Consider the following 18,564-nt stretch of genomic DNA (forward strand, 5'->3'; position numbering starts at 1 on the left):
GCGGACAGGAATATTGCAGATACTCCTCACCGACAACTCCCTGTTGCGTGGGGCACACTTTCCGTTCGACCGACAGAAATATCCGAAAGAAATTTGGTTTATTGGAACTTAATAGTGTAACTAACCCCTTTTTTCTGTATACTTTAGTATATTTTCTTTATTTTTCGTATATACCTGTATAAATCGATGTTTTGACGCTGAATAAAAAAGTTAAAAAAAAAAAACGAGGTCCTGCGACGTGATTAACTCTCTCTTGATTCTTATTTCAAGAACATGCATCAATACCTACTATTTCATCGTTGAAAATAATTAATCTAAAATGATTATAAATACACAGAATTCCATAATTATGATCTAATTGAAATCGTACTTCCCTATAGTATCCCTTTTTGCTCATATCACGCAGGACACGTAATGCAGAGAATATGTCTGTGGTGATATTAGTCAGTGCCGGCATAGGACGTGTGAGAAACATGTAACTCCATCAGGTTGTGCCATTACTGAATAAAAAACCACAAACTTTACGTTGATCTGTAAAATCGTGACGAAAAAACAGGTATTATTTTTTTAAATAAAAGAACGGAAAAAATTGTCAAAATGGTGTGTGATAGTACCTGAAGGATAGTTTGAATACATTTCTCATCCGACATTTTATCGTTGATTTTTCACTTCCTTCAGTGTGTGTGATTCTTGTGAATAAGCCATCTGCAATTCCAAGATTGAAGAAAATGAAAAGTGTAATTCTGAACTTGATTTTGTGTTTTTGACAATGGTTTCATTGTCTCTCTACTCCATCGCGGAGCCGTTTAACGATGAGCTGATTCCACAGCGAAGTACTAAAGTATGAACCCGAACTAAATGTTTAAAAATGTGTAATTGACACAGGACACGGCGTATTTCTATAAAATATTCAATGAACAGAATTCTTCATTTTTCAATCGCTTATATTTCATCGGTGGTGCACTTTTCTATCTCGAATGTCAAACAAAAATTAGGATAGTTGTTCAAATGGTGATTGAATGTCAAAGTTTATTCTTGTAATCAATTGTCCAATGCGCCAGAGAGGGCCAAGGTATTTCTAACCCTCGAATTACTCCATTTAATTGATAATTTTCCACATTTTATCACTTTTCCGGGTATTAACAAAATGATGTTCATTAATTTTAATCACAGACACTTTAATCACCGAGGTAAAAATTATACACAGGATTTCACAGATGCTTTCAGGCTGGAATACACAATAATCTGAGATGGCCGCCGTACCTCAAGTGACAAAGGAGTAAAACGCGGGAAAGCAGGGGGTACAGTCGAGGACTAAAGTTCGTACATTGAATGCAAGTTCAGGCTGTTCACCAACTTAGCGCTCGACTGTACATTGCGCATTTTTTCGCGCATTTGGCGACTACAAAACGCCATTGTCTCTAAGATGATAAAAAAAACCCTAAACAACTGACGATCGCTATACACACTTACAGACCTCATAATTGGAAATTTCATGAAATAATGGAAACCAAAAATCTTGGATAAATAAAAAAAAATTGTAGAAAAAAATGTGAAAATTTACCGGTCGGCATAACGTGATGAATAAAAATGTTTAAAAATCCTCAAAAAAGACCTCAGAGACTAAAAAATAATTATTTTTCGATGACACCAATCTTTCAGGGAATCGAGACGATCGAAATGCCATTTTGATAAGTATTGGATTTTAGAATTTACACTGATGAATCACGATGCCTAAAATTTCCCTGTGAAATACGTCCGAGCACTATGGAGGACTGACAGACAATGATGGGTCGGGCGAAAAATGGGGGGAAATGGAGGGAAACTGTGGGTGCCTGTGATTGGCGGATTTTCATCGCCATGTTCAGACAATAAACGACCGTTGGGAATTCAAAAAATGGTTAAAATAATCTCAATTCTACAAATGTCACAAAAAAATTACTGACACTAAGAATTTTACCATGAATAACAAGTGGGTAATTGCAGGTGGGAAGTCATCATTTATCAAATTTATAATTTTTTTTTAGTTATTGTGGGACAACCGATTTTTGAAAAAATTCAGGGAGAATGAACGTTTGGGTGAAAAACGAAAGGAAAAGGGACAATTGTGCGTTATGGGTAGCCCTTTTTTTGGGACCCACTAGAATTTTTCGGAAATATTTTGAAAGACAAAGGTTCCACAAAAAATTTTTTATTGCGAAATTTGTGTCCTACGAAAAACGCCTTCTGCTATTTTTCTATTAGGACAGTTGTTTTAGATATATTCATGACAATAGTATCCACAAAACGATTCACATGAAAACGGCGATGATTTTTTAGATATAAATAATTATGCAATGATGTCGATAATTAATGAATTCAGAAGAAAATGTCTGGAAACTTTTTTGCTGAGGATTTCTTGGACTACCATAAATTTCTGCTGCTATTGTTTCCTTTGGGGTTCATGTTTGAAACATTCTGTTAAGTTAATTATACAATTACCTATGCAATTATTGAATTGAAAAACAAATTCCATAATTCTACATAATTGTAATATTTAGAGATGGACTTGGACCACCTGGGAATGACTGGCCTGGAGAAATACGCTCCAACAAAAATTAAATTCTTCTTCCAGAAAATAATTCCTTGGCAAAAGTAATTTTTTTTCTGAGTGTATTGTGGAGACTTCTATAGGCCGAAGGAAAGGACTTGTGACATTCTTCGACTGGGACAAAAGGTGATTTTTTTTTTGATTCAATTATGCAATTATTTTAATAATTACTAATTTTGTGCTCTATAGAAATGGTATCGCTATTGTTCCCCCAACCGATCAGACTTTCGTGGAAATTTCATTTGAAAAAGAATTATGGCAATATTCATGAATTATTTGTCTTACCTGATATTTGGTGCGACGTTAGTAGATGCAATCTCGAGTAGATTAGCCAGCCTATGACTCTCGATAGTTACAGCAGCATTAACATATTTTTTTCCTCGACGATGAGATAATCATCTCTCTCCACTTATCGAAATTACTGCAGCAATCAGCTGATTAATCGCCAGCGTATGAACCATCTGCAAATTAAATGCCTCAACGTTAAGATTCACACTTGAACTTCATTAGCTCCCTGTGCATATTTAATAATCACGATTCTCAATTTTTCTTTTTCAATATTCCCCACTTGAAATGGTGCACACTGTTTTCTCCAATGTGAAAAATAATTTTATTATTCAAATAGTTTATTGTAAATGTTGATACTCACTCGAGTGACGAGTTCAACGATTAATTAGCATCGTCGATGGATTCCTCCGTCAAGAAAACGTAGAACAATGAAAAAAGTCGTCCCCGGCCTTCTTTCCCTCCAAAACCAACCATCCAAATCTTGCATTCTATTCCCTTTCCCTCAAACAAAAAACAAAAATATAACAAAAATTCCCAAATGAGAACAAACAACTCCACATACTCGTACAGATACAACGATTAGTAAGTTTGGTTCATCAATGTACACATTCAGGCATCAAATCACTCCGGTATGCTGTGAACTGAGTAAATGCAGTGGAATACATGTTCCCCCTCCCTCGCCTCACTTGGCACGTTTATTCGTTGGTGGAAAACAGTCATCTGACGTGCTCATGTCAATCTCATTGGTCAGAAAAACCGTTGGATGTTTAAAAAGTGAATTCTCAGTCCCACTTTTCACTCTATTTGTAATAAATTTCATTAAAAAACCCAGTATTGGCTCATTTTGTTTTATTGAACATTGAAAAAAAAATTGGAACAAAGTGATAGACTCACAAAATTGCTCCATTTCATCCATAATGGAGTGAAGTGCCATTTTTTCCGCACAGTAGCAGTGGAGTGTGTAATTCTAAACATCCGCCATTGTTCGCTAGCTGGCCGGTTGACCCGGTCGAACGATCTTCTCTCAACGAAGCTGAAAATTGCTGTCAACGTTTGGAGTGGATATAAGTGTATATCAGTTGCACAATGCCAGTCCAGACAAGGAGTGCAAAGAGAAGGGACAACAGTGAGTTTATTCTTTCTCTTAATGATTTTTGGACAATAGGCTGGGGTAGTTGGGATTTTTTCTAGTGAAGGTTACAGTCAAATTTGTGTATGACTCCTTTGTCTCACTTGTTTTCATTCAATTTATTTGCATTTCACCTGTCGGAATTCAGTTTTTTTAATTATTATTTATAGTACGGAGAAAAGAGAGGCTAGATGAGCAGGGTGTTCTCGCCATTGACCTTGACATTACGACAGGTATGTCTTGAAAAAAATTGTAAAATAAATAAAATCTATACTCTTAAAAATAAATTCCCATAGAATAACTCAGGATTGCAACTTATTATTCATAGAAAATGCAGACCTTTTTTATGAATAATTAAGCATATGATCAGAAATCTATTTCTTTTTATCTTTATCATTGCTGAATCTGTGGAGTGTTGTCAGTACAGAAATTCGTTATTCAATTGATCTTTGAAAATTGTGGTAAGTAATTGTTAATGTCATTTGTTTATAGATATGGAGCAGGGAGTACCTTCTGCTGAGCCGGTAAAATTACAACAGAGCCAGAGTCGAAAGAGGCATATCGAAGGTGAATAATCCAAGATATAACACTGTTAGAAAATTTATTGAAAATTTAAAAAATTCAGGCAACCTTTTTTCGGAATCTCCAAGCAGTTAAAAATTCAATTCAATGTGATATCTGAAAAACTGAAGTAAAAATTCAAAAACAAATATAAAAGAGCTTATATTCTAATGACTCTCACCTACTGATTTATCCACAAAGCTAAAACATTCGATTGGACAATCACCCTTTTTCTTTCAATTTTCTTTCTCTTTTCTGCGTACACAGATGAAAAGAATAACAACACTGAGAAGGAAAAGAGAAGCAAACTTCAGGAGGATACTGTGCAACCTATTGAAACGACTGAGGGTGAGTAGTAAGAAGAAATCAAAAGCAAATATAATCATGAAATAAATTTTTTTGATTTCCTAAAAATTTTAAGTTGAAAAATTCAGTAGCGAAGCGGTAAACCGGGTCAAGTCAATTTTGACTATTGGCCAGTTTTTAACGAATATCTCTGAATCTAAAAGAGATGGAAAAATTTTTCTTATCAACTTTTTTATAACCCTCAATTGACCAAACAAGAAAGTCAGGAGAAAAATTTTGCTATCTCTTTTAGATTCTACGATATTCATCAAAAACTGACCAAAAGTCAAAAACGACTTGACCCGGTTTACCGCTTCGCTACTGAATTGTGAGAAATCAAAAACGTTCTTGGCGCCACGGGCAATTTTAAAAATTTATTGGAAATTTTAAAAATTCAGGCAACCTTTTTTCGGAATCTCCAAGCTGTTAAAAGTTCAATTCAATGTGATATCTGAAAAATTGAAGTCAAAATTCAAAAACAAATATAAAAGTATGAAACACTCCAATTAATAAATCTCTTATATGATAAGGAAAATAGTATTTCACGTCAGATTAATGGAACAAAAGGGGAAGTTGCACATGTAATCAATTTCGTTATATTGGTATTTCCTCTGAATTTTATATTCTAACGACTCTCACCTACTGATGTATCCACAAAGTTTAAACATTCGATTGGACAATCACCCTTTTTATTTCAATTTTTTTTCTCCTTTCTGCGTACACAGATAAAAATAATGACAACACTAGGAAGCAAAAGAGAAGCAAACTTCAGGAGGATAGCGTGCAACCTACTGAAACGACTGGGGGTGAGTAGTAAGAAGAAATGAAAAGCAAATATAATCATGAAGTACATTTTTTTGAATACATCTCCTAAAATTTTTAAGTTGAAAAATTGTGAGAAATCAAAAACGTTCTTGGCTTCTAACGATTAAGCTGCAAAATTTTTCAATAGACACCCCTAAAGAATACATGCATATAACTACATTTTGACGTATCAGTACGTCTAGTCTCGCTCTTGTAAACCTTTTCGAACATTATATCAATTGGATATAATGATTGTTAAATGTAATGATTCATTATATCAGATGAATTTTGATTCATCTGCAGGATGCTCCCTTTCGCCCTTGCCCCGTTGGCGATGCTTTCCGCCGCTTTCGCCAAAATCCCAGAAAGTCAAGAAAAAGAGTAAGAAGTCGAAGCGTCGCGCACAGGCACCAAATTCAGATATTATATGGCCAAGGCGCCGAAAAAGTGCGTGGGATAGGCGGGAAGAGAAAAAAGAGAAGATCAAGCAGAGGATGTGTCGAGCACTTCGAAGAAACAGAGATAAAGGATACCCTCCCAATCCCTTTCTCCCCCGTTCTCCACCTACACCTCCTCCACCTGCAACTGCTTCTGCTAAAGTTCGTTCAGCTTCAACTGCGGACGGGTATGAGTCAGATTTCAGCTCTGACAACTCAGTCGTCGAGGATTCGTTCAAGATCTTCGACAGCCCGCCCCCTGTTCCTCCAAACACCCCAGTCGAGACTCCCCAAGCTGAGAAAAAGATCTCAACATCGAGAATTAAGAGGCCCCCTGTTCGCAATCTGTGTGAGGGCTTTCTGGAAGAGAATCTTTCCTCTGAAATCCTCCAAAATCCTCCAAATCTCCTTCTTGAAGTGATCCCTCTTGAAGATCCTCTTCTCCACAATCTCAGTCACGAAAATTCCGACGAAATTCCTTCCCACCAGAATCAACTCTCTGGGAATCTCGATATGGAAGCTCACCTTCTTGAAGTCTCCGAACATCAGAATCCAGCCTCTGGAAACCCTCCCATCCAAGATGTTCGTCCTGGAAAGCTCCCAGCTGACGCGAATGCTCCCATTGACGAAAATGAACAGGATGCATCTTATCAAGCTCAAAATGTTCCGGGTACGAGCGAACAGAATTCAGGTACTGAGAACCTGACCCATCAAGAGTCTCCCCCACTGAACCCAATCCCTGGAAACTTTCCACTTCAGAATCCTCCCCCACTGAATCTAGTCCCTGGAAACCCTCCCATCCAAGATGTGCGCCTTGGAGACCTCCCAGCTGACGCCAATGCTCCCATTGACGTAAATGAACAGGATGAACCCCACCAAGCTCAGAATGTTCCCGGTAAGAGCGCACAGAATTCGGGTGCTGAAAACCTGACCCTTCAAGAGTCTTCCCCAGCGAACCCAGTCTCTGGAAACCCTCAAATCCAAGATGTTCGCCCTGGAGACCTCCCAGCTGACCCCAATGCTCCCATTGACGTAAATGAACAGGATGAACCCCACCAAGCTCAGAATGTTCCCGGTAAGAGCGCACAGAATTCGGGTGCTGAAAACCTGACCCTTCAAGAGTCTTCCCCAGCGAACCCAGTCTCTGGAAACCCTCAAATCCAAGATGTTCGCCCTGGAGACCTCCCAGCTGACCCCAATGCTCCCATTGACGTAAATGAACAGGATGAACCCCACCAAGCTCAGAATGTTCCCGGTAAGAGCGCACAGAATTCGGGTGCTGAAAACCTGACCCTTCAAGAGTCTTCCCCAGCGAACCCAGTCTCTGGAAACCCTCAAATCCAAGATGTTCGCCCTGGAGACCTCCCAGCTGACCCCAATGCTCCCATTGACGTAAATGAACAGGATGAACCCCACCAAGCTCAGAATGTTCCCGGTAAGAGCGCACAGGATACAGGTGCTGAAAACCTGACCCTTCAAGAGTCTTCCCNGACCCCAATGCTCCCATTGACGTAAATGAACAGGATGAAACCCACCAAGCTCAGAATGTTCCCGGTAAGAGCGCACAGGATACAGGTGCTGAAAACCTGACCCTTCAAGAGTCTTCCCCAGCGAACCCAGTCTCTGGAAACCCTCTAATCCAAGATGCTCGCCCTGGAGACCTCCCAGCTGACACCAATGCTCCCATTGACGGAAATGAACTGGATATAATTCATGAAGCTCAGAATGTTCCCGGTAAGAGCGCACAGAATTCGGGTGCTGAAAACCTGACCCTTCAAGAGTCTTCCCCACCGAACCCAGTCTCTGGAAACCCTCAAATCCAAGATGTTCGCCCTGGAGACCTCCCAGCTGACACCAATGCTCCCACTGACGGAAATCGACAGGATACTCCTCATCAAGCTCAGAATTTTCCCCGTAAGTGAATCGTTTTTTTCTCTTCAACCCCTCATAAATTACCAACTAATTACCCTCTTTTTGCTTCCTGATAGAAGCTTTGTAATCGTTCAAATTTAGGTTTTCCATGGCTGATATTAGATCTGATTAACGAAGAAATGTCAGTCAGTTGAATCTAATAATATAAAACAATACACTATAAAAAAATGATTTGCAAAATGTCCATTCGAAAACATGACTAGTTTATTAGGCAAAAAAGTTATACTACGATAAAGACAAGAGTAATTACTCACTTGCTTCATTTGCTTCAGAGAGAGTCTCCACCAGGGCCGAGCGACGTCGTGAACGATTGAAAGCCTTTCGACGAAATAGACCCCGAATTAGTGCCGAAGCCAAACGCCGTATGATCTCCAACGTTGAAGTTTGTATAATTGAAGACATTCCTGCAGAGGCTCCACCAGCTGGAAATCTCCTTCTCCAAGAGAGGCGCCATGCTAACAATCCTCCCCCTCCAATGCTTCTCCCTGGAAGACGCCCAGATGAGAATCATCCCCCTCCAAATCGACAACCTGGAAATGTTCGTCGCTTCCCAATGCCCCAACCCCGAAGAGCCCCCGGTGGTAATCTTCTCCCTCAGAGGAGATCACCACTAACGGCTGCAGAGGCTCTACCGGTTGGAAATCCCCTTCTCCAAGGGAGGCGCCATGCCGACAATCCTCCCCCTCCAATGCATCTCCCTAGAAGACGCCCAGTTGAGAATCATCCCCCTCCGAATCGCCTACCTGGAAATGTTCGTCGCTTCCCAATTCCCCAACCCCGAAGACCCCCCGGTGGTAATTTTCTCCCTCCAAATCCCCCTCCCCAGAGAATCCCCATGAGGAATCAGCAACCTCCAAATCCTTCACTGAATATCCCTCATAACGGTTATTTTGGCCAGCCCCAACCCCATTTTGTCATACACGGTCCTTTCACTTATTATAATTGTTGTCATGACAGAACATGAGATGCAATCCACTTGTCTGTTCTCATCTCTACTCTCTCAACGCAGTTTTTCAAATCAATTTTATGTCTGTTCATATGTACACATCTAGTGTATTCGTTTCATTTATACATTTTTATATATGTTGCATTTAAATTTTGTCAATTAATTCATACATGGAATGCATTCATTTTCTGCATACTCTTTTCACGGATTCCATTGATATTGATGTGCATAGTTTTATTGCACAGAGCTTCTTGTGATGTCAAGATTATTGTGTATATTGCAAGAATTCAAAAATACCCTTCATTAAAAAACAAGAAGTTTTGTGAACATGTTACTATATGAACATCGTTTCTGTCAGTATTATATTTAGGCACGAATAGGATATTGTAAATGTTTTATTTATATTTTATTTATAGTTTACTCAGCCATATACACATGAATCATCATTGATTGATGAAAATTTGAAGATAATTAGAATGAAAAAGAGAAAGGAAGAATTGAAGCAGTTGATTCCGCAATTATTTTTGTAATAATATTTTGAATTTTACATTTTTGCGGCTTGAAGAACCTCTAATGGTAAATGTTAATTACTTTCATTAACTTGGTTATGAATTTCAATCATTGTAATAATAAATGTACCGAAGAATCATAGCTTTATTATATTTAAGTTGAACAAATATGTCTATAAGATAGATCACTAAGTAGTAATTCGTAATCACATAAGACAGATATAATAGATCATAAAGTACAAATTGGGTATGTCTAACGCACCTGTGATGCTCATGCGGTGATAATTTGAGCAAAGTATTCGATGTACTGTAAAGACTGGGAAATGTTCATTACTTGTAGAAACTGAAGGTTTTATTTAGTTCTTTTCAATAAAAAAAATCAAATATACAATACGTTTTTCTTTGCTTCCACCTAGTTCCTAAGAACTCCATGTCATTGGAATAATAAAAATTGAAGCAGAACTAGAGATTGTTTTATAAAAAAAAAATCAATAATATTCGAAATAATTGAAACTATTACAGTAAAAATTATATTCAATTTTTTTTTAAATCAAAAGTTAAATGTAATAGACAATACCAGAAAATATCATATAACAATGTTTTCGAATGTTTCGAAACAATTAAATATCGTAAAGTTGAACCATTTTTATTTTCATTCCAAAAAGCCAGCAGAAATAGAAATAAAATAATATAGTGGAACATCACCCAGTCGTCCTTTTATTGGTAATATTACCTTATTTTCAATATTCACGTGAGGAAAATTCCATAGTAATCGTATCGAATAATTCAAACATGCCCGCTAATCTAATAGAATATGGCGGCACCACTCAGAAATCCGCACCTATTCCGCCAAAATCTCTCTGGAGTATCTCGGGTAACTGTTCGTAAATGCAACCGCTCTCAATTGTGTGTTCAGGCTTTAGAGTATAACTCATCGGACAAGATGGAGGTCACAATCAAGAAAGAAGGTATTTTTTATGATTGAGAGTATTCTTATTGTTCACAAAACGCATGTCTAGTTTTGTTTTTCGAGATGTGTTTCCACAACTGCTCTTTGTTCTTCCCATTGTCCTTCCATTTCCTCATATTTGTGCTTATTGATGTATCTGCATCTGTTCTAGACACCTTGACGATTTATGAAATCGAGCAATTACGAGCACTTTCTATGAATAACTTATAAACATTCAATATTCTACCATAAAAATCTTTGTTCGGAATCCTAACAAATTCATTCATATTCAGAATTTTATCAGAAATGAATTTTACGCCTAGAAAATTTTTTCCGAAAGTTTAAACAATTTCAATTATTTATTTATAAACAGCGAAGGTTTAAAAAATAATAATTCTGTACCAAACGTAATTTCAATGACGTTAAATATTCATTTTTTTTTTCAAATTCTTCTCACGCAATTTAGTAGACAAATTTGATGATTGAAAATACCTAACTGTAAAAGATACTTGGATATCCCTAACTTCGCAGAACAATGTAGATGATACAGTTGACCATTTAACAGGGAATATGAAAACTGAAAAACTGGAAGTCGAGGAACCCTTAATTAAGAAGGAAGAAGATGAGCACGTTCTTGTCGAACTCTCAGATAAGGATGTACCTATACCTCGTTTTGCTTCAGAGAGAGTCTCCATCAGGGCCCAGCGCCGTATTCCCCCCAACGACAGAAATTTTGCTCCTTATCAAGCTGAGAATTTTCCCCGTAAGTGAATCTTTTTTTTCTCTTCAACCTCACGTAAATTACCAAGTAATTACCCTCTTTTTGCTTCCTGATAGAAGCTTTGTAATCGTTCAAATTTAAGTTTTCCATGGCTGATGTTAGATCTGATTAACGAAGAAATGTAAATCAATTGAATATAATAATATAAAACAATATACCATAAGTAAAAGTTGTTTCTTTTGTTTCAGAGAAACTCCACTGGAGAGAACGACATCGTATGCGATCGATCGAGTATTGGCGAAAAAAAAATCAAAATCGTGGCAATCGTCGTATTCCCCCCAACGCTGGGAATGTTATAAATAAAAACATCTCTGCACAGACTCCACCAGCTGGAAATCTCCGTCCCCAAAAGAGGCGCCATGCCAACAATCCTCCCCAACATCATGATAATTCTTCCACGGGTAATGCTGATCACCTTCAGACTATCCTTTCTGAGAATCCGATGGAAGATCATCCTCTCCAGAATGTCGGCTCTGAGGCCGCCATTGAAAATCCTCTGCTCCCAAATCCAGCCCCTGGAAACATCCACACACATCATGATAATTCTCCCATGGCGAATGGTGATCACGTTCAGAATGTCTGCCCTGAAATTCTCATCGAGGATCGTCCTCTCCAGAATATCGTCCCTGAAGGCGCCATTGAGAATCCTCTTACCCAAAATCCAGGTCCCGGAAACCCTCACCCTGATGCTCCCATTGACGGAAATCAACAAGATGCACTTCGTCAAACCCAGAATGTTCCCGGTAAGTAAATCTTTTTTTTCTCTTCAACACCTCATAACTTGCCAACTAATTACCCCCTTTTTGCTTCCTGACGGAAGCTTTGTAATCGTTCAAATTTAAGTTTGCGATGGTTCATGTTATATCAACGCATTTTGATTCGAAAAGTCCAAAAAGTATATTTGACAAAGTTTTTCTTGAATTTTTCATTTTCTACTGAATCGATCGCATTTCATCCTTTTTTTTCTAATCTAGGTTTTATTTCATTACCATTTTCAGTAGCAGCTGCAAATCAATTGAAATTCTAACAAGTGTGATTAACGAAGAAATGTAAATCGATTGAATATAATATAAAACAATATACCATAAGTAAAAGTTTTTTCTTTTATTTCAGAGAAACTCCACTGGAGAGAGCGACATCGTATGCGATCGATCGAGTATTGGCGAAAAAAAAATCAAAATCGTGGCAATCGTCGTATTCCCCCCAACGCTAGGAATTTTATAAATAAAAACTTCTCTGCACAGACTCTACCAGCTGGAAATCCCCGTCCCCAAAAGAGGCGCCATGCCAACAATCCTCCCCAACATCATGATAATTCTTCCACGGGTAATGCTGATCACCTTCAGACTATCCTTTCTGAGAATCCGATGGAAGATCATCCTCTCCAGAATGTCGGCTCTGAGGCCGCCATTGAAAATCCTCTGCTCCCAAATCCAGCCCCTGGAAACATCCACACACATCATGATAATTCTCCCATGGCGAATGGTGATCACGTTCAGAATGTCTGCCCTGAAATTCTCATCGAGGATCGTCCTCTCCAGAATATCGTCCCTGAAGGCGCCATTGAGAATCCTCTTACCCAAAATCCAGGTCCCGGAAACCCTCACCCTGATGCTCCCATTGACGGAAATCAACAAGATGCACTTCGTCAAACCCAGAATGTTCCCGGTAAGTAAATCTTTTTTTTCTCTTCAACACCTCATAACTTGCCAACTAATTACCCCCTTTTTGCTTCCTGACGGAAGCTTTGTAATCGTTCAAATTTAAGTTTGCGATGGTTCATGTTATATCAACGCATTTTGATTCGAAAAGTCCAAAAAGTATATTTGACAAAGTTTTTCTTGAATTTTTCATTTTCTACTGAATCGATCGCATTTCATCCTTTTTTCTCTAATCTAGGTTTTATTTCATTACCATTTTCAGTAGCAGCTGCAAATCAATTGAAATTCTAACAAGTGTGATTAACGAAGAAATGTAAATCGATTGAATATAATATAAAACAATATACCATAAGTAAAAGTTTTTTCTTTTATTTCAGAGAAACTCCACTGGAGAGAGCGACATCGTATGCGATCGATCGAGTATTGGCGAAAAAAAAATCAAAATCGTGGCAATCGTCGTATTCCCCCCAACGCTGGGAATGTTATAAATAAAAACATCTCTGCACAGACTCCACCAGCTGGAAATCCCCGTCCCCAAAAGAGGCGCCATGCCAACAATCCTCCCCAACATCATGATAATTCTTCCACGGGTAATGCTGATCACCTTCAGACTATCCTTTCTGAGAATCCGATGGAAGATCATCCTCTCCAGAATGTCGGCTCTGAGGCCGCCATTGAAAATCCTCTGCCCCCAAATCCAGCCCCTGGAAACATCCACACACATCATGATAATTCTCCCATGGCGAATGGTGATCACGTTCAGAATGTCTGCCCTGAAATTCTCATCGAGGATCGTCCTCTCCAGAATATCGTCCCTGAAGGCGCCATTGAGAATCCTCTTACCCAAAATCCAGGTCCCGGAAACCCTCACCCTGATGCTCCCATTGACGGAAATCAACAAGATGCACTTCGTCAAACCCAGAATGTTCCCGGTAAGTAAATCTTTTTTTTCTCTTCAACACCTCATAACTTGCCAACTAATTACCCCCTTTTTGCTTCCTGACGGAAGCTTTGTAATCGTTCAAATTTAAGTTTGCGATGGTTCATGTTATATCAACGCATTTTGATTCGAAAAGTCCAAAAAGTATATTTGACAAAGTTTTTCTTGAATTTTTCATTTTCTACTGAATCGATCGCATTTCATCCTTTTTTTTCTAATCTAGGTTTTATTTCATTACCATTTTCAGTAGCAGCTGCAAATCAATTGAAATTCTAACAAGTGTGATTAACGAAGAAATGTAAATCGATTGAATATAATATAAAACAATATACCATAAGTAAAAGTTTTTTCTTTTATTTCAGAGAAACTCCACTGGAGAGAGCGACATCGTATGCGATCGATCGAGTATTGGCGAAAAAAAAATCAAAATCGTGGCAATCGTCGTATTCCCCCCAACGCTGGGAATGTTATAAATNAATTGAATATAATAATATAAAACCATATACCATAAGTAAAAGTTGTTTCTTGTTTCAGAGAAACTCCACTGGAGAGAACGACATCGTATGCGATCGATCGAGTATTGGCGAAAGAAAAATCAAAATCGTGGCAATCGTCGTATTCTCTCCAATGCTAGGAATGTTAGAAATGAAGACATCCCTGCACAGACTCCACCAGCTGGAAATCCCCGTCCCCAAGAGAGGCGCCATGCCGACAATCCTCCCCCTCCAATGCCTCTCCCTAGAAGACGCCCAGTTGAGGATCATCCCCCTCCGAATCGCCTACCTGGAAATGTTCGTCGCTTCCCAATTCCCCAACCCCGAAGACCCCCCGGTGGTAATGTTCTCCCTCCAAATCCCCCTCCCCAGAGAATCCCCATGAGGAATCAGCAACCTCCAAATCCTTCACTGAATATCCCTCATAACGGCTATATTGACCAGCCCCAACCCCATTTTGTCATACACAGTTATGCCATTTATTATAATTGTTGTCATCACAGAACATGAGATGCAATCCACTTGTCTGTTCTCGTCTCTACTCTCTCAATTAACGCAGTTTTTCAAATCAATTTTATATGTCTGTTCATATGTACACATCTAGTGCATTCGTTTCATTTATACATTTTTATATATGTTGCATTTAAATTTTGTCAATTAATTCATACATGGAATGTATTCATTTTCTGCATACTCTTTTCACGGATTCCATTGATATTGATGTGCATAGTTTTATTGCATAGTTTCTTGTGATGTCAATATTATTGTATATTGCAAGAATTTAAAAAGACCCCTCATTCAAAAACAAGAAGTTTTGTGAACATGTTACTATCTAAACGTCGTTTCTGTCAGTTTTATATTTAGGCACGAATAGGATATTGTAAATGTTTTATTTGTATTTTGTTTATAGTTTACTCAGCGATATACACATGAATCATCATTGATTGGTGATAATTTGAAGATAATTAGAATGAAAAAGAGAAAGAAAGAATTGAAGTCGGCAATTATTTTTGTAATAATATTTTGAATTTTGCATTTTTGCGGCTTGGAGAACCTCTAATGGTAAATGTTAATTACTTCCATTAACTTGGTTGTGAATTTCAATCATTGTAATAATAATTGTACCGAAGAATCATAGCTTTATTATATTTCATTTGAACAAATGTGTCTATAAAATAGATCACTAAGTAGTAATTCGTAATCACATAAGACAGANGGGAATGTTATAAATAAAAACATCTCTGCACAGACTCCACCAGCTGGAAATCTCCGTCCCCAAAAGAGGCGCCATGCCAACAATCCTCCCCAACATCATGATAATTCTTCCACGGGTAATGCTGATCACCTTCAGACTATCCTTTCTGAGAATCCGATGGAAGATCATCCTCTCCAGAATGTCGGCTCTGAGGCCGCCATTGAAAATCCTCTGCTCCCAAATCCAGCCCCTGGAAACATCCACACACATCATGATAATTCTCCCATGGCGAATGGTGATCACGTTCAGAATGTCTGCCCTGAAATTCTCATCGAGGATCGTCCTCTCCAGAATATCGTCCCTGAAGGCGCCATTGAGAATCCTCTTACCCAAAATCCAGGTCCCGGAAACCCTCACCCTGATGCTCCCATTGACGGAAATCAACAAGATGCACTTCGTCAAACCCAGAATGTTCCCGGTAAGTAAATCTTTTTTTTCTCTTCAACACCTCATAACTTGCCAACTAATTACCCCCTTTTTGCTTCCTGACGGAAGCTTTGTAATCGTTCAAATTTAAGTTTGCGATGGTTCATGTTATATCAACGCATTTTGATTCGAAAAGTCCAAAAAGTATATTTGACAAAGTTTTTCTTGAATTTTTCATTTTCTACTGAATCGATCGCATTTCATCCTTTTTTTTCTAATCTAGGTTTTATTTCATTACCATTTTCAGTAGCAGCTGCAAATCAATTGAAATTCTAACAAGTGTGATTAACGAAGAAATGTAAATCGATTGAATATTATAATATAAAACAATATACCATAAGTAAAAGTTTTTTCTTTTATTTCAGAGAAACTCCACTGGAGAGAGCGACATCGTATGCGATCGATCGAGTATTGGCGAAAAAAAAATCAAAATCGTGGCAATCGTCGTATTCCCCCCAACGCTAGGAATTTTATAAATAAAAACTTCTCTGCACAGACTCTACCAGCTGGAAATCCCCGTCCCCAAAAGAGGCGCCATGCCAACAATCCTCCCCAACATCATGATAATTCTTCCACGGGTAATGCTGATCACCTTCAGACTATCCTTTCTGAGAATCCGATGGAAGATCATCCTCTCCAGAATGTCGGCTCTGAGGCCGCCATTGAAAATCCTCTGCCCCCAAATCCAGCCCCTGGAAACATCCACACACATCATGATAATTCTCCCATGGCGAATGGTGATCACGTTCAGAATGTCTGCCCTGAAATTCTCATCGAGGATCGTCCTCTCCAGAATATCGTCCCTGAAGGCGCCATTGAGAATCCTCTTACCCACAATCCAGGCCCCGGAAACCCTCACCCTGATGCTCCCATTGACGGAAATCAACAAGATGCNTAGGCATGAATCGGATATTGTAAATGTTTCATTTATATTTTGTTTATAGTTTACTCAGCCATATACACATGAATCATCAATGATTGATGAAAATTTGGAGATAATTAGAATGAAAAAGAGAAAGAAATACTTGAAGCAGCTGATTCCGCAATTATTTTTGTAAAAATATTTTGAATTTTACACTTTTGCGGCTTGGAGAACCTCTAATCATAAATGGTAATTACTTTCATAATCTTGGTTGTGGATTTCAATCATTGTAATACTAAAGTTACCGAAAAATCATAACTTTATTATATTTAAGTTGGACAAATATGTCTATAAAATAGATCACTAAGTAGTAATTCGTAATCACATAAGACAGATGTAATAGATCATAAAGTACAAATGGGTATGTCTATAACGCACCTGTGATGCTCATGCGGTGATAATTTGAGCAAAGTATTCAATGCACTGTAAAGACAGTAGTTTTGTGAACATGTTACTATATGAACATCGTTTCTGTCAGTTTTATATTGAGGCACGAATTTACTCAGCCATATACACATGAATCATCATTGATTGATGAAAATTTGGAGATAATTAGAATGAAAAAGAGAAAGAAATACTTGAAGCAGCTGATTCCGCAATTATTTTTGTAAAAATATTTTGAATTTTACACTTTTGCGGCTTGGAGAACCTCTAATCATAAATGGTAATTACTTTCATAATCTTGGTTGTGGATTTCAATCATTGTAATACTAAAGTTACCGAAAAATCATAACTTTATTATATTTAAGTTGGACAAATATGTCTATAAAATAGATCACTAAGTAGTAATTCGTAATCACATAAGACAGATATAATAGATCATAAAGTACAAATGGGTATGTCTATAACGCACCTGTGATGCTCATGCGGTGATAATTGGAGCAAAGTATTCGATGTACTGTAAAGACTGGGAAATGTTCATTACTTGCAAAAACTGAAGGTTTTATTAGTTCTTTTCAATAAAAAAAATCAAATATACAATATGTTTTTCTTTGCTTCCACCTAGGTAAACTCCTAAACTCCATGTTATTGGAATAATAAACATTGAAGCAGAACTAGAGATTGTTTTATAAAGAAAAATAATAATAATATTCCAAAAGAGCCGGTCATGTTGTCATCATTAGGGATCATCAAGCTCAAAATCCTGCAATGAATATCCCTCGTAACGACTATTTTGGCCAGTTTCAACCCCATGGAGGTGATCCACGCGAAAATGTCAACGACAGTTGGGGAAGGGTATCTCCATACCAAAGAGCCGATCAGATTATCATAAACAATTTTAATTATTGGCCTGACAGAAAATGAGATGTAATCCACTCGTCCGAATGAGAAAGCTGTTTTGCTCGGTACTTTTCTGTTCTTTACTCTCTCAACTCAATTGTTCAAGTCAATTTTATATGTCGACGCAAATACGAGATGTTACATGTTTTCGGTATATTTTATCTGTGCATATGTACACATCGAGTGCATTTGTTCCACGTATACATTTTATACATGTTGCATTTCAATTGTGTCAATTGATTCATGCATAGAATGTATTCATTTTACGCGCACTCTTTTCATGCATTCTATTGATATTGATGTGCATAGTTTTA

At 37.9% G+C, this 18,564-nt stretch overlaps 1 protein-coding gene across 1 annotated transcript; it reads left to right on the forward strand.

Moving 5' to 3' along the window:
- Positions 1 to 12,746: 12,746 nt before the first annotated feature.
- LOC107046680 lies at positions 12,747 to 16,945 on the forward strand. The gene is made up of 6 exons (XM_015269351.1): positions 12,747 to 12,939; positions 13,310 to 13,864; positions 14,235 to 14,338; positions 14,407 to 14,706; positions 15,616 to 16,039; positions 16,413 to 16,945. The coding sequence occupies exons 1-6, from the start codon at positions 12,747 to 12,749 to the stop codon at positions 16,943 to 16,945; spliced, it is 2,109 nt and encodes a 702-aa protein (XP_015124837.1).
- Positions 16,946 to 18,564: the final 1,619 nt, after the last annotated feature.

The sequence above is a fragment of the Diachasma alloeum genome, unplaced genomic scaffold (genome assembly GCF_001412515.2).
Source record: "Diachasma alloeum isolate Michigan unplaced genomic scaffold, Dall2.0 Dall_scaffold_01728, whole genome shotgun sequence".
Lineage (NCBI taxonomy): Eukaryota > Metazoa > Arthropoda > Insecta > Hymenoptera > Braconidae > Diachasma > Diachasma alloeum.